The sequence below is a fragment of the Oncorhynchus tshawytscha genome, unplaced genomic scaffold (genome assembly GCF_018296145.1).
Source record: "Oncorhynchus tshawytscha isolate Ot180627B unplaced genomic scaffold, Otsh_v2.0 Un_contig_2864_pilon_pilon, whole genome shotgun sequence".
Classification (NCBI taxonomy): domain Eukaryota; kingdom Metazoa; phylum Chordata; class Actinopteri; order Salmoniformes; family Salmonidae; genus Oncorhynchus; species Oncorhynchus tshawytscha.
In genome coordinates, this window is record NW_024609790.1 from 224,479 (window position 1) to 240,000 (window position 15,522).

At 44.5% G+C, this 15,522-nt stretch overlaps 1 protein-coding gene across 1 annotated transcript in view; it reads left to right on the forward strand.

Moving 5' to 3' along the window:
* Positions 1 to 539: 539 nt before the first annotated feature.
* Positions 540 to 15,522, forward strand: part of LOC121845908 (voltage-dependent L-type calcium channel subunit alpha-1C-like) — a 121,735-nt gene continuing 106,752 nt past the window's right edge. The window contains exon 1 of the mRNA XM_042318124.1: positions 540 to 1,275. Within this exon, the coding sequence (XP_042174058.1) occupies positions 1,218 to 1,275 (58 nt within the window). The 5' untranslated portion in view covers positions 540 to 1,217. The remainder of the gene's footprint in view (positions 1,276 to 15,522) is intronic.

Consider the following 15,522-nt stretch of genomic DNA (forward strand, 5'->3'; position numbering starts at 1 on the left):
AATGGTGGTTGTATCTGTGTAACACGTTCGTGCCGAATCAAATTGAGCATGTTTTGCGGTTCCATCTGGGTGTAAACATTACGCATATTTTGGCCACGTTTGACGCGGGTAAAATCGAGGTCTTGGAAATCAAAATGTAACCGACTAAGGTGTAAACTTAATTATCTAACATCGGCTTCCCATAAATGTGTATATTAAGCCACTAAGGCATTTTAAAAAACTGCATGTTTACAAACTGGTTAGCCTGCTATTGTCAGTGATACAGGTCTCCCGCTTGGGATTGAATCCATCCAGATATAATTCAAGTCAGGTTTAACAGATTTCCTCCTTCCTTCTTACATCCTCCAGAAATCAAAGCACAAGCCCTATCTGACTTCACTGTGATTATTTAGCTCCCTCTCCAGAGATAGCAAGTCTGGAAAATCATGGACGGTTTACTCTGTTTTCTAACGTTGTAACAGGCTAACATCTGGAACCAGTCAGATCGTCTACATGGGAGGGGGCTTGGTGGTCACCCCCCTCTCTCTTGTGCGCTCTCCCTCTCTTTCCTCTCACCAGACAATATCACTGCAGAAAGGTACAAGCGGCCGCTCTCCACAGGGCTATTGAACAACTCCCGTTTCGTACGATTTTGGCCTGGAATTGATGACAGAAAGTATCTGTAAATGAGGCACGCCACGTGTATTTGCCTGTTTTTTGGACAGCATTTGGTGGAATCGATTCTATTGGAAGATTTAACCCTGTGTGAGCAGCAGTTCTGGAATATAGATCTTTTTTTGTTGCGCTGAGAGCTTGAATCTTTGCTTCTATTCCTTTTACGGCATCAGTGGCAGCGCGCGGGGTTTGGTGTCATTGGTCCGGCTTTTGATGTACCCTATTTAAAACATCTGCGGGCAAATTGATAGGATTTTGATTAATAGGTAGGCTAGCAGCAAATGGTGCTAGTGCCATGTTTCTTAGGTAGGGCCCGGATGTTCCGAGGATGCACTGGTTCGTCTTCTTAGGTGGTTCAAGCGAATATCTATTTATGTGTTCCAACTCCAGAATGGGGATCAGGTAATATTTACTGAAACGCAACAAAAAAAAGGAATATCGAAAGCTGTCCGGGCGTTATTCTTTTTTTATTTTCCTTCTCTTTGGTTTCTCTTTTTTCTTCCTCTCTACTCCTTTTACAAGCCTTTTCTCCATTCACCTACGGATAAAGCTGGACCATATTTATGGTAAATGAAAGCAAAAACATGTACATACCAGAGGACACCCTTGAGAACCATCAAGGTAATGTCTTTTTTTGATATTCCGTTGTTTTCAAGCTGTGTGTCTGTGTTGTTGGGGGAGACGCATGATATTTATTCTGGTATGGGTTGGAGACGGAATGGCTTGTTACCTTCTCCTTTAAACAGATGAACAAATGACACAAACCATAACGGGTTATTGGAAGTGTCAATGCGTTTTCACAGTTGTATCTGCATACATCCAGGCAGCCGTAGTTAGGTTAGCCTAGCAGCAACAGATCATCATTATTATTAGCCGACAGGTAACCAACGGACTAACACATGATCGCAACCCCTATTGGATAAATATGGTTTCACACATGCATTTTACCCTAATGCCAATGTTGTAATCGTTTACAAACTTGTGGATCGATTCAGTTTTAATGCTTGGAGCATTCAAATCAAGCCCGTTTACAGGATGCAATGGAGGAAACGCACGGTCTGAGTGCAGGCACAAAATGATAGCCCACTGATGCGCATCGATATTTTCGATCACCTATCGATTCATTTATCATGGATCGATGCTCGCCTGTGAAACGTATAGGGCTAAAGTAGGTTACATGTAATTTGCATTCATGGACAAGACATGGCACATGAACAGGTTAGTTTAGGGATTTATAATCTAGTTAAAGTCACAGGCTATGCGCAGGGCCTCAATTGTCATCACACTAGAATCTATATTTTGGGATTTTGCGTTTAAAATCTCAAACAAGATACGGATAATGTGGGACATATTTACGTTGAATATGCATCAAGCAATAGCCTATAGGCCTATTCTGATCAAGGGTCTGTCTGTTGCATGCATGTTGCGCAGTAGGCTATTTGACTCTTCCCACGTTGAGCTGAGCATTACTAACTCACAACAGTGGCTAAATCACTACAGTGTCCTTAGGCTATATGACGAAATAGCCTACAATGCAGTGATTTACTAGATCATTGTCTTAACTTGTGATTACAAACTACGGAGTAGGTTATAGTTGCCTTGTCCTTTATCCGTGCCACCGACACCGTGGCGTCAGCAGAGAGAGGAGGGGCGGGGGCCCATAGCAACAGAGAGAGAGAGAGTGCTCGAGCTGCGAGCAGCAGACGGTGGTCTCGTACATGGAATCCTGCCTAAGCTTGTGCCTCAGCATATGTGGCGCAGCAGTTGATTGGTTTGGTCTCAGAGTATAACTATTACATAGCCTACATATCATCTTGGTGTCAACCCCCTGACACTCGCTATTAATATTTGTTATCTGTCTCATAGGAGGCGTATTGGTCATAGCAGTCTACATTGCGTAACGCAGCATCACACATGGGGATTCCTCTGATAATATTTCTGCACCGATGGCTGGTTGTTGTTGACCTATACTATTATGTCAACTTTAGCAAACTCGTAACGAAATGTAGTCCAACGTTCCTCCTTGAGTTGTAGCCTATAGGCTCTTTCATTCGCCATTAATTGTTGATTTGGTGCTCCCGGCATTGCGCAGCCTCGGGTGGCCTTTTCAGCACCATGGACAGGTTATCTTTGATAGGCCGCCCTGCCATGACCTCCGTATCTGGGTGCCACACTGAACATGCCTGGGAAACCAATGGTGTTTCTTCTCTAATAGCCTGTTGTTGAAATAAACAACCTATTATTGTTAATATCATCATATCCTGGTTTATTTGAATTTTCCGTCAGATGAGAGCCACATCTATTCTCATGTTGTTGTTTTTTACGCAACGAGCTCGAGCTTCCTTTTTTCCAGAGGAAAAGTGGCGAAGGCTCCTCGCTGCTAAATTCTGATTTGGTCCCAAATGACACCATATTTTCTAGCGCGCTATACATGGGATATGGTGCCGTCTGTCCTCTAACAGCTCTCAGGGGATTGCAGGTCACGGTGTGAACAACTGTTTGTTCCTTTTTTCCCGCTGTTTTGCTGTTCTCGACTTTGATTTTAAGTAGGTAGATTTGACGAGCTCAGCTTTTATTCTCCCATACATTTAGCACATCGTCGTGTTACGTAGTGCGGTCACGGCCAACTTGTATTATTTTACGAAAGTAAACGAAAGGACATCAGGTTTTAAAAGATGTATCTTTTAGACTAGGCTGCTGTCGTTCCCGCGGTCTGATCTAGTCCTGCCTGTTGCCACACTACCTAGTGTGAGCGGCTCCTGCCCTCCTGCTAACCCAAGTAGCGTGGTTAGCCTTCGGGCTGGTGACCGCTTAATTCCGTTCAGTGTCCTTACGTTTATTATTGATTACGGATTAGACTATATTCCCTATACCATTTCATTCGGTCAGCAGAGTAATCATGAATGGACCGCACTTTGTAGGCCTATTGACGTTCTATTCAGTGCGACCTCAGTGCCATATGTCTTTGCCGATAAGCTATAGCTAGCCTATAGCATAGCAGATCAGGAGATGACCCATTACAGGAAAATAGAACCGTTGTCACAGGTGTGAACCAGGCAGTTGTAAAAAAAAATATATATATTAGGCCAAACTCAGGAAGACTTCGAGTTCTGTTGATGTCAGACAGATAACATCACAGGCCTATACATATGTCCTCATTTTATTTATGCCTGAAATAAACTAGTGTGTGATGCGGTGAGGAAAATGTAGGCCAGTAGTGTAATGTACCAGTCAATCCTAATATAAACCTTATGTACCTTATTTGTGCATTAGAAGCTGAAGCTGGTTTGTTGTTGTTGGAAGTACTGTCTCCACCTTTCTGTCCTCAGTGCTGATGTTGAACCTCTTAGGCCTACCACCTCTGTGTGCAGGGTGGGTGTGTACGGTGTGTGTACGGTGTGTGTGTGTGTGTGTGTACGGTGTGTGTGTACGGTGTGTGCAGGGTGGGTGTGTACGGGGTACGGTGGTGTGTACAGTGTGTGTGTGTACGTGTGTGTGTACGGTGTGTGTGTACGGTGTGTGTACAGTGTGTGTGTGTACAGTGTGTGTGTGTGTACAGTGTGTGTGTGTACGGTGTGTGTATGTTTGGTGTGTGTGTTCAAAATCAAATCAAATTGATGTTTGTGTTTGTGTACCTCTTGGCTTCACCACTTTAGAAGCAGTAAACCATGGTCCAAGTCAGTAGTGAGAGCTGTCTGTCATTACAGTACACTATGGTCCTACAGTAGTGAGAGCTGTCTGTCATTACAGTACACTATGGTCCTACAGTAGTGAGAGCTGTCTGTCATTACAGTACACTATGGTCCTACAGTAGTAAGAGCTGTCTGTCATTACAGTACACTATGGTCCTACAGTAGTAAGAGCTGTCTGTCATTACAGTACACTATGGTCCTACAGTAGTAAGAGCTGTCTGTCATTACAGTACACTATGGTCCTACAGTAGTAAGAGCTGTCTGTCATTACGGTACACTGTGGTCCCAGTCAGTAGTGAGAGCTGTCTGTCATTACGGTCAACTATGGTCCCAGTCAGTAGTGAGAGCTGTCTTTCATGACAGTACACTATGGTCCTACAGTAGTGAGAGCTGTCTGTCATTACGGTACACTATGGTCCCAGTCAGTAGTGAGAGCTGTCTGTCATTACAGCAACTATGGTCCTACAGTAGTGAGAGCTGTCTGTCATTACAGTACAGTATGGTTCTATTGTAGTGAGAGCTGTCTGCCATTACAGTACACTATGGTCCTACAGTAGTGAGAGCAGTCTGTCATTACAGTACACTATGGTCCCAGTCAGTAGTGAGAGCTGTCTGTCATTACAGCAACTATGGTCCTACAGTAGTGAGAGCTGTCTGTCATTACAGTACAGTATGGTTCTATTGTAGTGAGAGCTGTCTGCCATTACAGTACACTATGGTCCTACAGTAGTGAGAGCGGTCTGTCATTACAGTACACTATGGTCCCAGTCAGTAGTGAGAGCTGTCTGTCATTACAGTACACTATGGTCCTACAGTAGTGAGAGCTGTCTGTCATTACAGGAACTATGGTCCTACAGTAGTGAGAGCTGTCTGTCATTACAGTACAGTATGGTTCTATTGTAGTGAGAGCTGTCTGTCATTACAGTACACTATGGTCCTACAGTAGTGAGAGCTGTCTGTCATTACAGTACACTGTGGTCCTACAGTAGTGAGAGCTGTCTGTCATTACAGTACACTATGGTCCTACAGTAGTAAGAGCTGTCTGTCATTACAGTACACTATGGTCCCAGTCAGTAGTGAGAGCTGTCTGTCATTACGGTCAACTATGGTCCCAGTCAGTAGTGAGAGCTGTCTTTCATGACAGTACACTATGGTCCTACAGTAGTGAGAGCTGTCTGTCATTACGGTACACTATGGTCCCAGTCAGTAGTGAGAGCTGTCTGTCATTACAGCAACTATGGTCCTACAGTAGTGAGAGCTGTCTGTCATTACAGTACAGTATGGTTCTATTGTAGTGAGAGCTGTCTGCCATTACAGTACACTTGGGTCCTACAGTAGTGAGAGCAGTCTGTCATTACAGTACACTATGGTCCCAGTCAGTAGTGAGAGCTGTCTGTCATTACAGCAACTATGGTCCTACAGTAGTGAGAGCTGTCTGTCATTACAGTACAGTATGGGTCTATTGTAGTGAGAGCTGTCTGCCATTACAGTACACTATGGTCCTACAGTAGTGAGAGCGGTCTGTCATTACAGTACACTATGGTCCCAGTCAGTAGTGAGAGCTGTCTGTCATTACAGTACACTATGGTCCTACAGTAGTGAGAGCTGTCTGTCATTACAGCAACTATGGTCCTACAGTAGTGAGAGCTGTCTGTCATTACAGTACAGTATGGTTCTATTGTAGTGAGAGCTGTCTGTCATTACAGTACACTATGGTCCTACAGTAGTGAGAGCTGTCTGTCATTACAGTACACTGTGGTCCTACAGTAGTGAGAGCTGTCTGTCATTACAGTACACTATGGTCTTACAGTAGTGAGAGCTGTCTGTCATTACAGTACACTATGGTCCTACAGTAGTGAGAGCTGTCTGTCATTACAGTACACTATGGTCCCAGTCAGTAGTGAGAGCTGTCTGTCATTACAGTACACTATGGTCCTACAGTAGTGAGAGCTGTCTGTCATTACAGTACACTATGGTCCCAGTCAGTAGTGAGAGCTGTCTGTCATTACAGTACACTATGGTCCCATTCAGTAGTGAGAGCTGTCTGTCATTACAGTACACTATGGTCCTACAGTAGTGAGAGCTGTCTGTCATTACAGTACACTATGGTCCTACAGTAGTGAGAGCTGTCTGTCATTACAGTACACTATGGTCCCAGTCAGTAGTGAGAGCTGTCTGTCATTACAGCACACTATGGTCCTACAGTAGTGGGTGTGTGCAGGGTGGGTGTGTGTGTGTACGGTGTGTGTGTACGGTGTGTGTGTGTACGGTGTGTGTGTACAGTGTGTGTGTGTGTGTACAGTGTGTGTACAGTGTGTGTGTGTGTGTGTACGGTGTGTGTACAGTGTGTGTGTGTACAGTGTGTGTGTGTACGGTGTGTGTATGTTTGGTGTGTGTGTTCAAAATCAAATCAAATTGATGTTTGTGTTTGTGTACCTCTTGGCTTCACCACTTTAGAAGCAGTAAACCATGGTCCAAGTCAGTAGTGAGAGCTGTCTGTCATTACAGTACACTATGGTCCTACAGTAGTGAGAGCTGTCTGTCATTACAGTACACTATGGTCCTACAGTAGTGAGAGCTGTCTGTAAATTACAGTACACTATGGTCCCAGTCAGTAGTGAGAGCTGTCTGTCATTACAGTACACTACGGTCCTACAGTAGTAAGAGCTGTCTGTCATTACAGTACACTATGGTCCTACAGTAGTGAGAGCTGTCTGTCATTACAGTACACTATGGTCCCAGTCAGTAGTGAGAGCTGTCTGTCATTACAGCACACTATGGTCCTACAGTAGTGAGAGCTGTCTGTCATTACAGTACAGTATGGTTCTATTGTAGTGAGAGCTGTCTGCCATTACAGTACACTATGGTCCTACAGTAGTGAGAGCTGTCTGTCATTACAGTACACTATGGTCCTACAGTAGTGAGAGCTGTCTGTCATTACAGTACACTATGGTCCCAGTCAGTAGTGAGAGCTGTCTGTCATTACAGTACACTATGTTCCTATAGTAGTGAGAGCTGTCTGTCATTACAGTACACTATGGTCCTACAGTAGTGAGATTTGTCTGTCATTACAGAAAACTATGGTCCCAGTCAGTAGTGAGAGCTGTCTGTCATTACAGCACACTATGGTCACAGTCAGTAGTGAGAGCTGTCTGTCATTACAGCACACTATGGTCCTACAGTAGTGAGAGCTGTCTGTCATTACAGTACACTATGGTTCTACTGTAGTGAGTGCTGTCTGCCATTACAGTACACTATGGTCCTACAGTAGTGAGAGCTGTCTGTCATTACAGTACACTATGGTCCTACAGTAGTGAGAGCTGTCTGTCATTACAGTACACTATGGTCCCAGTCAGTAGTGAGAGCTGTCTGTCATTACAGTACACTATGGTCCTACAGTAGTGAGAGCTGTCTGTCATTACAGTACACTATGGTCCTACAGTAGTGAGAGCTGTCTGTCATTACAGTACACTATGGTCCTACAGTAGTGAGAGCTGCCTGCCATTACAGTACACTATTGTCCCAGTCAGCCTATGTAATCAGAGACCCACCATTTTCCCCACAAGCTACCTGCCAGACTCTCTCACACACATGTTCCTCTATTCTCGTGGGGCCCTCAAATAAATTCAATTCAAAATCCTATTTTCCCTAACCCATAACCCTAACCTTAACCCTAACACTAACACTAATGCTAAACCTAACCACTAACCCCTTACCCTAACCCTAATTATAAACCTAACCACTAACCCTAACCCTTTACCCTCACCATAACCCTAAACCTGGTGCAATCAATTACCTTCAGAAGTCACATAATTAGTTAAAGTTAAGTCCACCTGTGTGAAATCTATGTGTCACATGATCTGTCACATGATTTCAGTATATATACACCTGTTCTGAAAGGCCTCAGAGTCTGCAACACCACTAAACAAGGGGCACCACAAAGCAAGCGGCACCATGAAGACCAAGGAGCTCTCCAAACAGGTCAGGGACAAAGTTGTGGAGAAGTTCAGATCAGGGTTGGGTTATAAAAAAATATCAGAATCTTTGAACATCCCACAGAGCACCATTAAATCCATTATTAAAAAATGGAAAGAATATGGCACCACAACAAACCTGCCAAGAGAGGGCCGCCCACCAAAACTCACAGACCAGGCAAGGAGGGCATTAATCAGAGAGGCAACAAAGAGACCAATGATAACCCTGAAGGAGCTGCAAAGCTCCACAGCAGAGATTGGAGTATCTGTCCATAGGACAACTTTAAGCTGTACACTCCACAGAGCTGGGCTTAATGGAAGAGTGCCAGAAAAAAAGCCATTGCTTAAAGAAAAAAATAAGCAAACACGTTTGGTGTTCGCCAAAAGGCATGTGTAATACTCCCCAAAAATATGGAAGAAGGTACTCTGGTCAGATAAGACTAAAATTGAGCTTTTTGGCCATCTAGGAAAACGCTATGGCTGGAGCAAACCCAACACCTCTCATCACCCCGAGTACACCATCACCCAGAGTATACCATCCCCACAGTGAGCATGGGGGTGTCAGTATCATGCTGTGGGGATGTTTTTCATTGGCATGGACTGGGAAACTGGTCAGAATTGAATAAAAGATGGCTGGCTCTAAATACAGGGAAATTCTTGAGGGAAACCTGTCAGTCTTCCAGAGATTTGAGACTGGGATGGAGGTTCACCTTCCAGCAGGACAATGACCCTAAGCAAACTGCTAAAGCAACACTTGAGTGGTTTAAGGGGAACCATTTAAATGTCTTGGAATGGCCTAGTCAAATCCCAGAACTCAATCCAATTGAGAATCTGTGGTATGACCTAAAGATTGCTGTACATGAGTGGAACCCATCCAACTTGAAGGAGCTGGAGCAGTTTTGCCTTGAAGAATGGGCAAAAATCCCAGTGGCTAGATGTGCCAAGTTTATAGAGACATACCCCAAGAGACTTGCAGCTGTAATTGCTGCAAAAGGTGGCTCTACAAAGTGTTGACTTTGGGGGGGGTGAATAGTAAGTTTTCTGTTTTTTTTGGTCTTATTTCTTGTTTGTTTCACAATAAAACATATTTAGCATCTTCAAAGTGGTGGACATGTTGTGTAAATCAAATGATACAAACTTCCAAAAAATCTATTTTAATTCCAGGTTGCAAGGCAACAAAATAGGATAAATGCCAAGGGGGGTGAATACTTTCGCAAGCCACTGTACCTGCCAGACTCATATCCTATGCATTATCATTTGTTATTGGTGTTAATGTATTTCTGATGGGTCTCTGACTGGACCAGCTCCAACACACCATGGGGGTCTCTGAGTGGACCAGCTCCAACACACCATGGGGGTCTCTGAGTGGACCAGCTCCAACACACCATGGGGGTCTCTGAGTGGACCAGCTCCAACACACCATGGGGGTCTCTGAGTGGACCAGCTCCAACACACCATGGGGTCTCTGAGTGACTGGACCAGCTCCAACACACCATGGGGGTCTCTGAGTGGACCAGCTCCAACACACCATGGGGGTCTCTGAGTGGACCAGCTCCAACACACCATGGGGGTCTCTGAGTGACTGGACCAGCTCCAACACACCATGGGGGTCTCTGAGTGACTGGACCAGCTCCAACACACCATGGGGGTCTCTGACTGGACCAGCTCCAACACACCATGGGGGTCTCTGACTGGACCAGCTCCAACACACCATGGGGGTCTCTGAGTGACTGGACCAGCTCCAACACACCATGGGGGTCTCTGAGTGACTGGACCAGCTCCAACACACCATGGGGGTCTCTGAGTGACTGGACCAGCTCCAACACACCATGGGGGTCTCTGACTGGACCAGCTCCAACACACCATGGGGGTCTCTGAGTGGACCAGCTCCAACACACCAAGGGGGTCTCTGAGTGACTGGACCAGCTCCAACACGCCATGGGGGTCTCTGAGTGACTGGACCAGCTCCAACACACCATGGGGGTCTCTGAGTGACTGGACCAGCTCCAACACACCATGGGGGTCTCTGACTGGACCAGCTCCAACACACCATGGGGGTCTCTGACTGACTGGACCAGCTCCAACACACCATGGGGGTCTCTGAGTGACTGGACCAGCTCCAACATACCACGGGGGTCTCTGACTGGACCAGCTCCAACACACCATGGGGGTCTCTGAATGGACCAGCTCCAACACACCACGGGGGGTCTCTGAGTGACCGGACCAGTTCCAACACACCATGGGGGGTCTCAAATGTCACCCTATTCCTTACATACTGCGGCCCAACTGGTAGCTAATATAGTGAATAGGGCTCTGGTCTAAAGTAGTGCACTATATGGGGAATAGGGGCCTGGTCTAAAGAAGTGCACTATATAGGGAATAGGGCTCTGGTCTAAAGTAGTGCACTATATAGGCAATAAGATGATATTTGGACTGCAGCCCATCTCACCATCCGACTGGGTTCAGCATCCCAAGAGGATGGGGTTGTATTCTAGAAGATAGTCTGGTTGTAATGGGTCTAATCTAGAAGATAGTCTGATTGTAATGGGTCTATTCTAGAAGATAGTCTGGTTGTAATGGGTCTAATCTAGAAGATAGTCAGTCTGGTTGTAATGGGTCTAATCTAGAAGATAGTCAGTCTGGTTGTAATGGGTCTATTCTGGTCTGGTTGTAATGGGTCTATTCTAGAAGATAGTCTGGTTGTAATGGGTCTAATCTAGAAGATAGTCTGGTTGTAATGGGTCTATTCCAGGTCTGGTTGTAACAGGTTTATTCCAGGTCTGGGGTAATGGGTCTATTCCAGGTCTGGTTGTAATGGGTCTATTCCAGGTCTGGTGTAATGGGTCTATTCCAGGTCTGGTTGTAATGGGTCTATTCCAGGTCTGGTGGTAATGGGTCTGTTCTAGAAGATAGTCTGGTTGTAATGGGTCTATTCCAGGTCTGGTGTACTGGGTCTATTCTAGAAGATAGTCTGGTTGTAATGGGTCTATTCCAGGTCTGGTGTAATGGCTCTATTCCAGGTCTGGTTGTAATGGCTCTATTCCAGGTCTGGTGTAATGGGTCTATTCCAGGTCTGGTGTAATGGGTCGATTCCAGGTCTGGTTGTAATGGGTCTATTCCAGGTCTGGTTGTAATGGGTCTATTCCAGGTCTGGTTGTAATGGGTCTATTCTAGAAGATAGTCTGGTTGTAATGGGTCTATTCTAGAAGATAGTCTGGTTGTAATGGGTCTATTCCAGGTTTGGTGTAATGGGTCTATTCCAGGTCTGGTGTAATAGGTCTATTCCAGGTCTGGTTGTAATAGGTCTATTCCAGGTCTGGTGTAATGGGTCTATTCCAGGTCTGGTGTAATGGGTATTTTCCAGGTTGCCCGGGCAACTCCCGTTCTCGGAGGCCTGATTGGTGTCACCCTTGTTCCCCATCTAACACACTCCAATAATCAGCCAATCGTGACCATGATCTTAGTTTAAATCAGGTGTGTTTACCAATCAGGCCCTAGGGATGGGGGGAAAGTGGGACCCTAATCAGGCCCTAGGGATGGGGGAAAGTGGGACCCTAATCATGCCCTAGGGAAGGGGGAGAAGTGGGACCCTAATCATGCCCTAGGGATGGGGGAAGTGGGACCCTAATCAGGCCCTAGGGATGGGGGAAAGTGGGACCATAATCAGGCCCTAGGGATGGGGGAAAGTGGGACCCTAATCAGGCCCTAGGGATGGGGGAAAGTGGGACCCTAATCAGGCCCTAGGGATGGGGGAAAGTGGGACCCTAATCAGGCCCTAGGGATGGGGGAAAGTGGGACCCTAATCAGGCCCTAGGGATGGGGGAAAGTGGGACCCTAATCAGGCCCTAGGGATGGGGGAAAGTGGGACCCTAATCAGGCCCTAGGGATGGGGGAAAGTGGGACCCTAATCAGGTTCCCTATACACAACATCATTCTAATAGTAGTAGTCTTATATTGTTAAATGTCTAATGTAAGCCTCAACATATTTCACTCTTGACAAACAACAGGAAGTAAGTTCAAATGAACCTGTTTGTGTATAAGTACATAAAGAATAAATCCTTCCGTCAATGACGAGGTGTTTATTAGGGGAGAAGCAGTCTGTTTGTTAATTGCCATTGGGTTGGGCTACGTGGGACTGTTACCAAGTCACTTATCATTCAGTGTAGAACCAGAGAACAAAACACTACTACATCTGAACTGGGAACTGGGCCCATAATGCATCACTTCACTTTGTTCTGCTGGAAACCTAGACGTGGTGCTCAAAGGGTGGCAGGCAGGAGAATGAGAGACCACAACACAACAGCTATCTGTTTTCTTCTCTCTCTCTCTCTCTCTCTGTCTCTCTGTCTCTCTCTCTCTCTCTGTTTCTCTGTTTCTCTGTCTCTCTGTTTCTCTGTCTCTCTGTTTCTCTGTCGTCTCTCTGTCTCTCTCTCTCTCTCTGTCTCTCTGTCTCTCTGTCTCTCTGTCTCTCTGTCTCTCTGTCTCTCTCGCTCTCTCTCTCTCTCTCTCTCTCTGTATCTCTGTCGCTCTCTCTCTCTCTCTCTCTCTCTCTCTCTCTCTCTGTCTCTCTCTCTCTCTCTCTCTCTCTCTCTCTCTATATATATATATATATATATATATATATATATATATATATATATATATATATATATATATATATATATACATATTTCTACTGCACTTGTCCCCTTTTCTCAGAATATAGGTCAGCAGCTCGGAGAGTGCACTTCAGGCTCCTTACGGCTCTGATAGCAGTGTGTATGACCATGTTATAGGTTACTGTCAGTATGTTGTTCTACTCCACCTGCTCTTCATAGTTCCCCTACATCCTGTCTGATGTGTTACATCCTGTCTGATGTGTTACATCCTGTCTGATGTGTTACATCCTGACTCCTGTGTTACATCCTGTCTGATGTGTTACATCCTGTCTCCTGTGTTACATCCTGTCTCCTGTGTTACATCCTGTCTGATGTGTTACATCCTGTCTGATGTGTTACATCCTGCCTGATGTGTTCTTCAGGGTTGATGTTAGTGATGTGTTATAATAACCTGAACAGTTTACTGGTCCATCCTCTCCCATGTTACATCCTGTCTGATGTGTTACATCCTGTCTGATGTGTTCTTCAGGGTTGATGTTAGTGATGTGTTATCAGATGGAATCAGATGGTGTGTGTGTGTGTGTGTGTGCGTGTGTGTGCGTGTGTGTGTGTGCGCACGTGCGTGCGCGCGTGCGTGTGTGTGTGTGCGCGTGCGTGTGTGCCGTCGTTGTCTAGAATAAAGCATGTTGCAGTGAGCAGAAAGGCGGCTGCAGTGACATCATCAACAACAGACAGGGAGGGAGAAGGATGCAGTGACATCATCAACAACAGACAGGGAGGGAGAAGGATGCAGGGAGAGCGCGCTAGATGGAGAACAGGTGTGTGCGTCTCAAATTGTACCCTATTCCCTACGTAGTGCACTACTTTTTTGACGAGGCCTCATAGGGCCTATAGGGAATAGGGTGCAATTTGGGTTGCAGACTAGGACTGTCTGCATTCAGAGAAGGACGGCTCCTCCTGACTAACAAATGCAGGACATCCTCTACATGCAACGTTGCCCCACGTATAGCAGAGTAGATAGATACACACATTTGATTACCTTGCAGTCTGGCACATTTCAACATGTGTTTTTCTATCCATGGTATGAATGTGGTAGAGCTGTGATGTTTGGAAGTTCGTCGAATACCAGGGCTTGGTTGATGAAGGCTGGTTGACACGGTCCAGAAGCTCCCAACACCTCATATTATAATATTGTGCAGAGAGAACAACTGTTCAATGTATTATTCAACAGGTGGATTACTATGGTTTTATTCTCACTAAACCTCCCCATAACATTACTATGGTTTTATTCTCACTAAACCTCTCCATAACATTACTATGGGTTTATTCTACTCTCACTAAACCTCTCCATAACATTACTATGGGTTTATTCTACTCACTAAACCTCTCCATAACATTACTATGGGTTTATTCTACTCTCACTAAACCTCTCCATAACATTACTATGGGTTTATTCTACTCACTAAACCTCTCCATAACATTACTATGGGTTTATTCTACTCTCACTAAACCTCTCCATAACATTACTATGGGTTTATTCTACTCACTAAACCTCTCCATAACATTACTATGGGTTTATTTCTACCTCTCACTAAAACCTCTCCACTAAACCTCTCCATAACATTACTATGGGTTTATTCTACTCTCACTAAACCTCTCCATAACATTACTATGGGTTTATTCTACATTACTCACTAAACCTCTCCATAACATTACTATGGGTTTATCTCTCTCACTAAACCTCTCCATAACATTACTATGGTTTATTCTACTCTCACTAAACCTCTCCATAACATTACTATGGGTTTATTCTACTCTCACTAAACCTCTCCATAACATTACTATGGTTGTATTCTACTCTCACTAAACCTCTCCATAACATTACTATGGGTTTATTCTACTCTCACTAAACCTCTCCATAACATTACTATGGGTTTATTCTACTCACTAAACCTCTCCATAACATTACTATGGGTTTATTCTACACTCACTAAACCTCTCCATAACATTACTATGGGTTTATTCTACTCACTAAACCTCTCCACAACATTACTATGGTTTTATTCTACTCACTAAACCTCTCCATAACATTACTATGGGTTTATTCTACTCTCACTAAACCTCTCCATAACATTACTATGGGTTTATTCTACTCTCACTAAACCTCTTCATAACATTACTATGGGTTTATTCTACTCTCACTAAACCTCTCCATAACATTACTATGGGTTTATTCTACTCACTAAACCTCTCCATAACATTACTATGGGTTTATTCTACTCTCACTAAACCTCTCCATAACATTACTATGGTTTTATCCTACTCTCACTAAACCTCTCCATAACATTACTATGGGTTTATTCTACTCTCACTAAACCTCTCCATAACATTACTATGGGTTTATTCTACTCACTAAACCTCTCCATAACATTACTATGGTTTTATTCTACTCACTAAACCTCTCCATAACATTACTATGGGTTTATTCTACTCTCACTAAACCTCTCCATAACATTACTATGGTTTTATTCTACTCACTAAACCTCTCCATAACATTACTATGGGTTTATTCTACTCTCACTAAACCTCTCCATAACATTACTA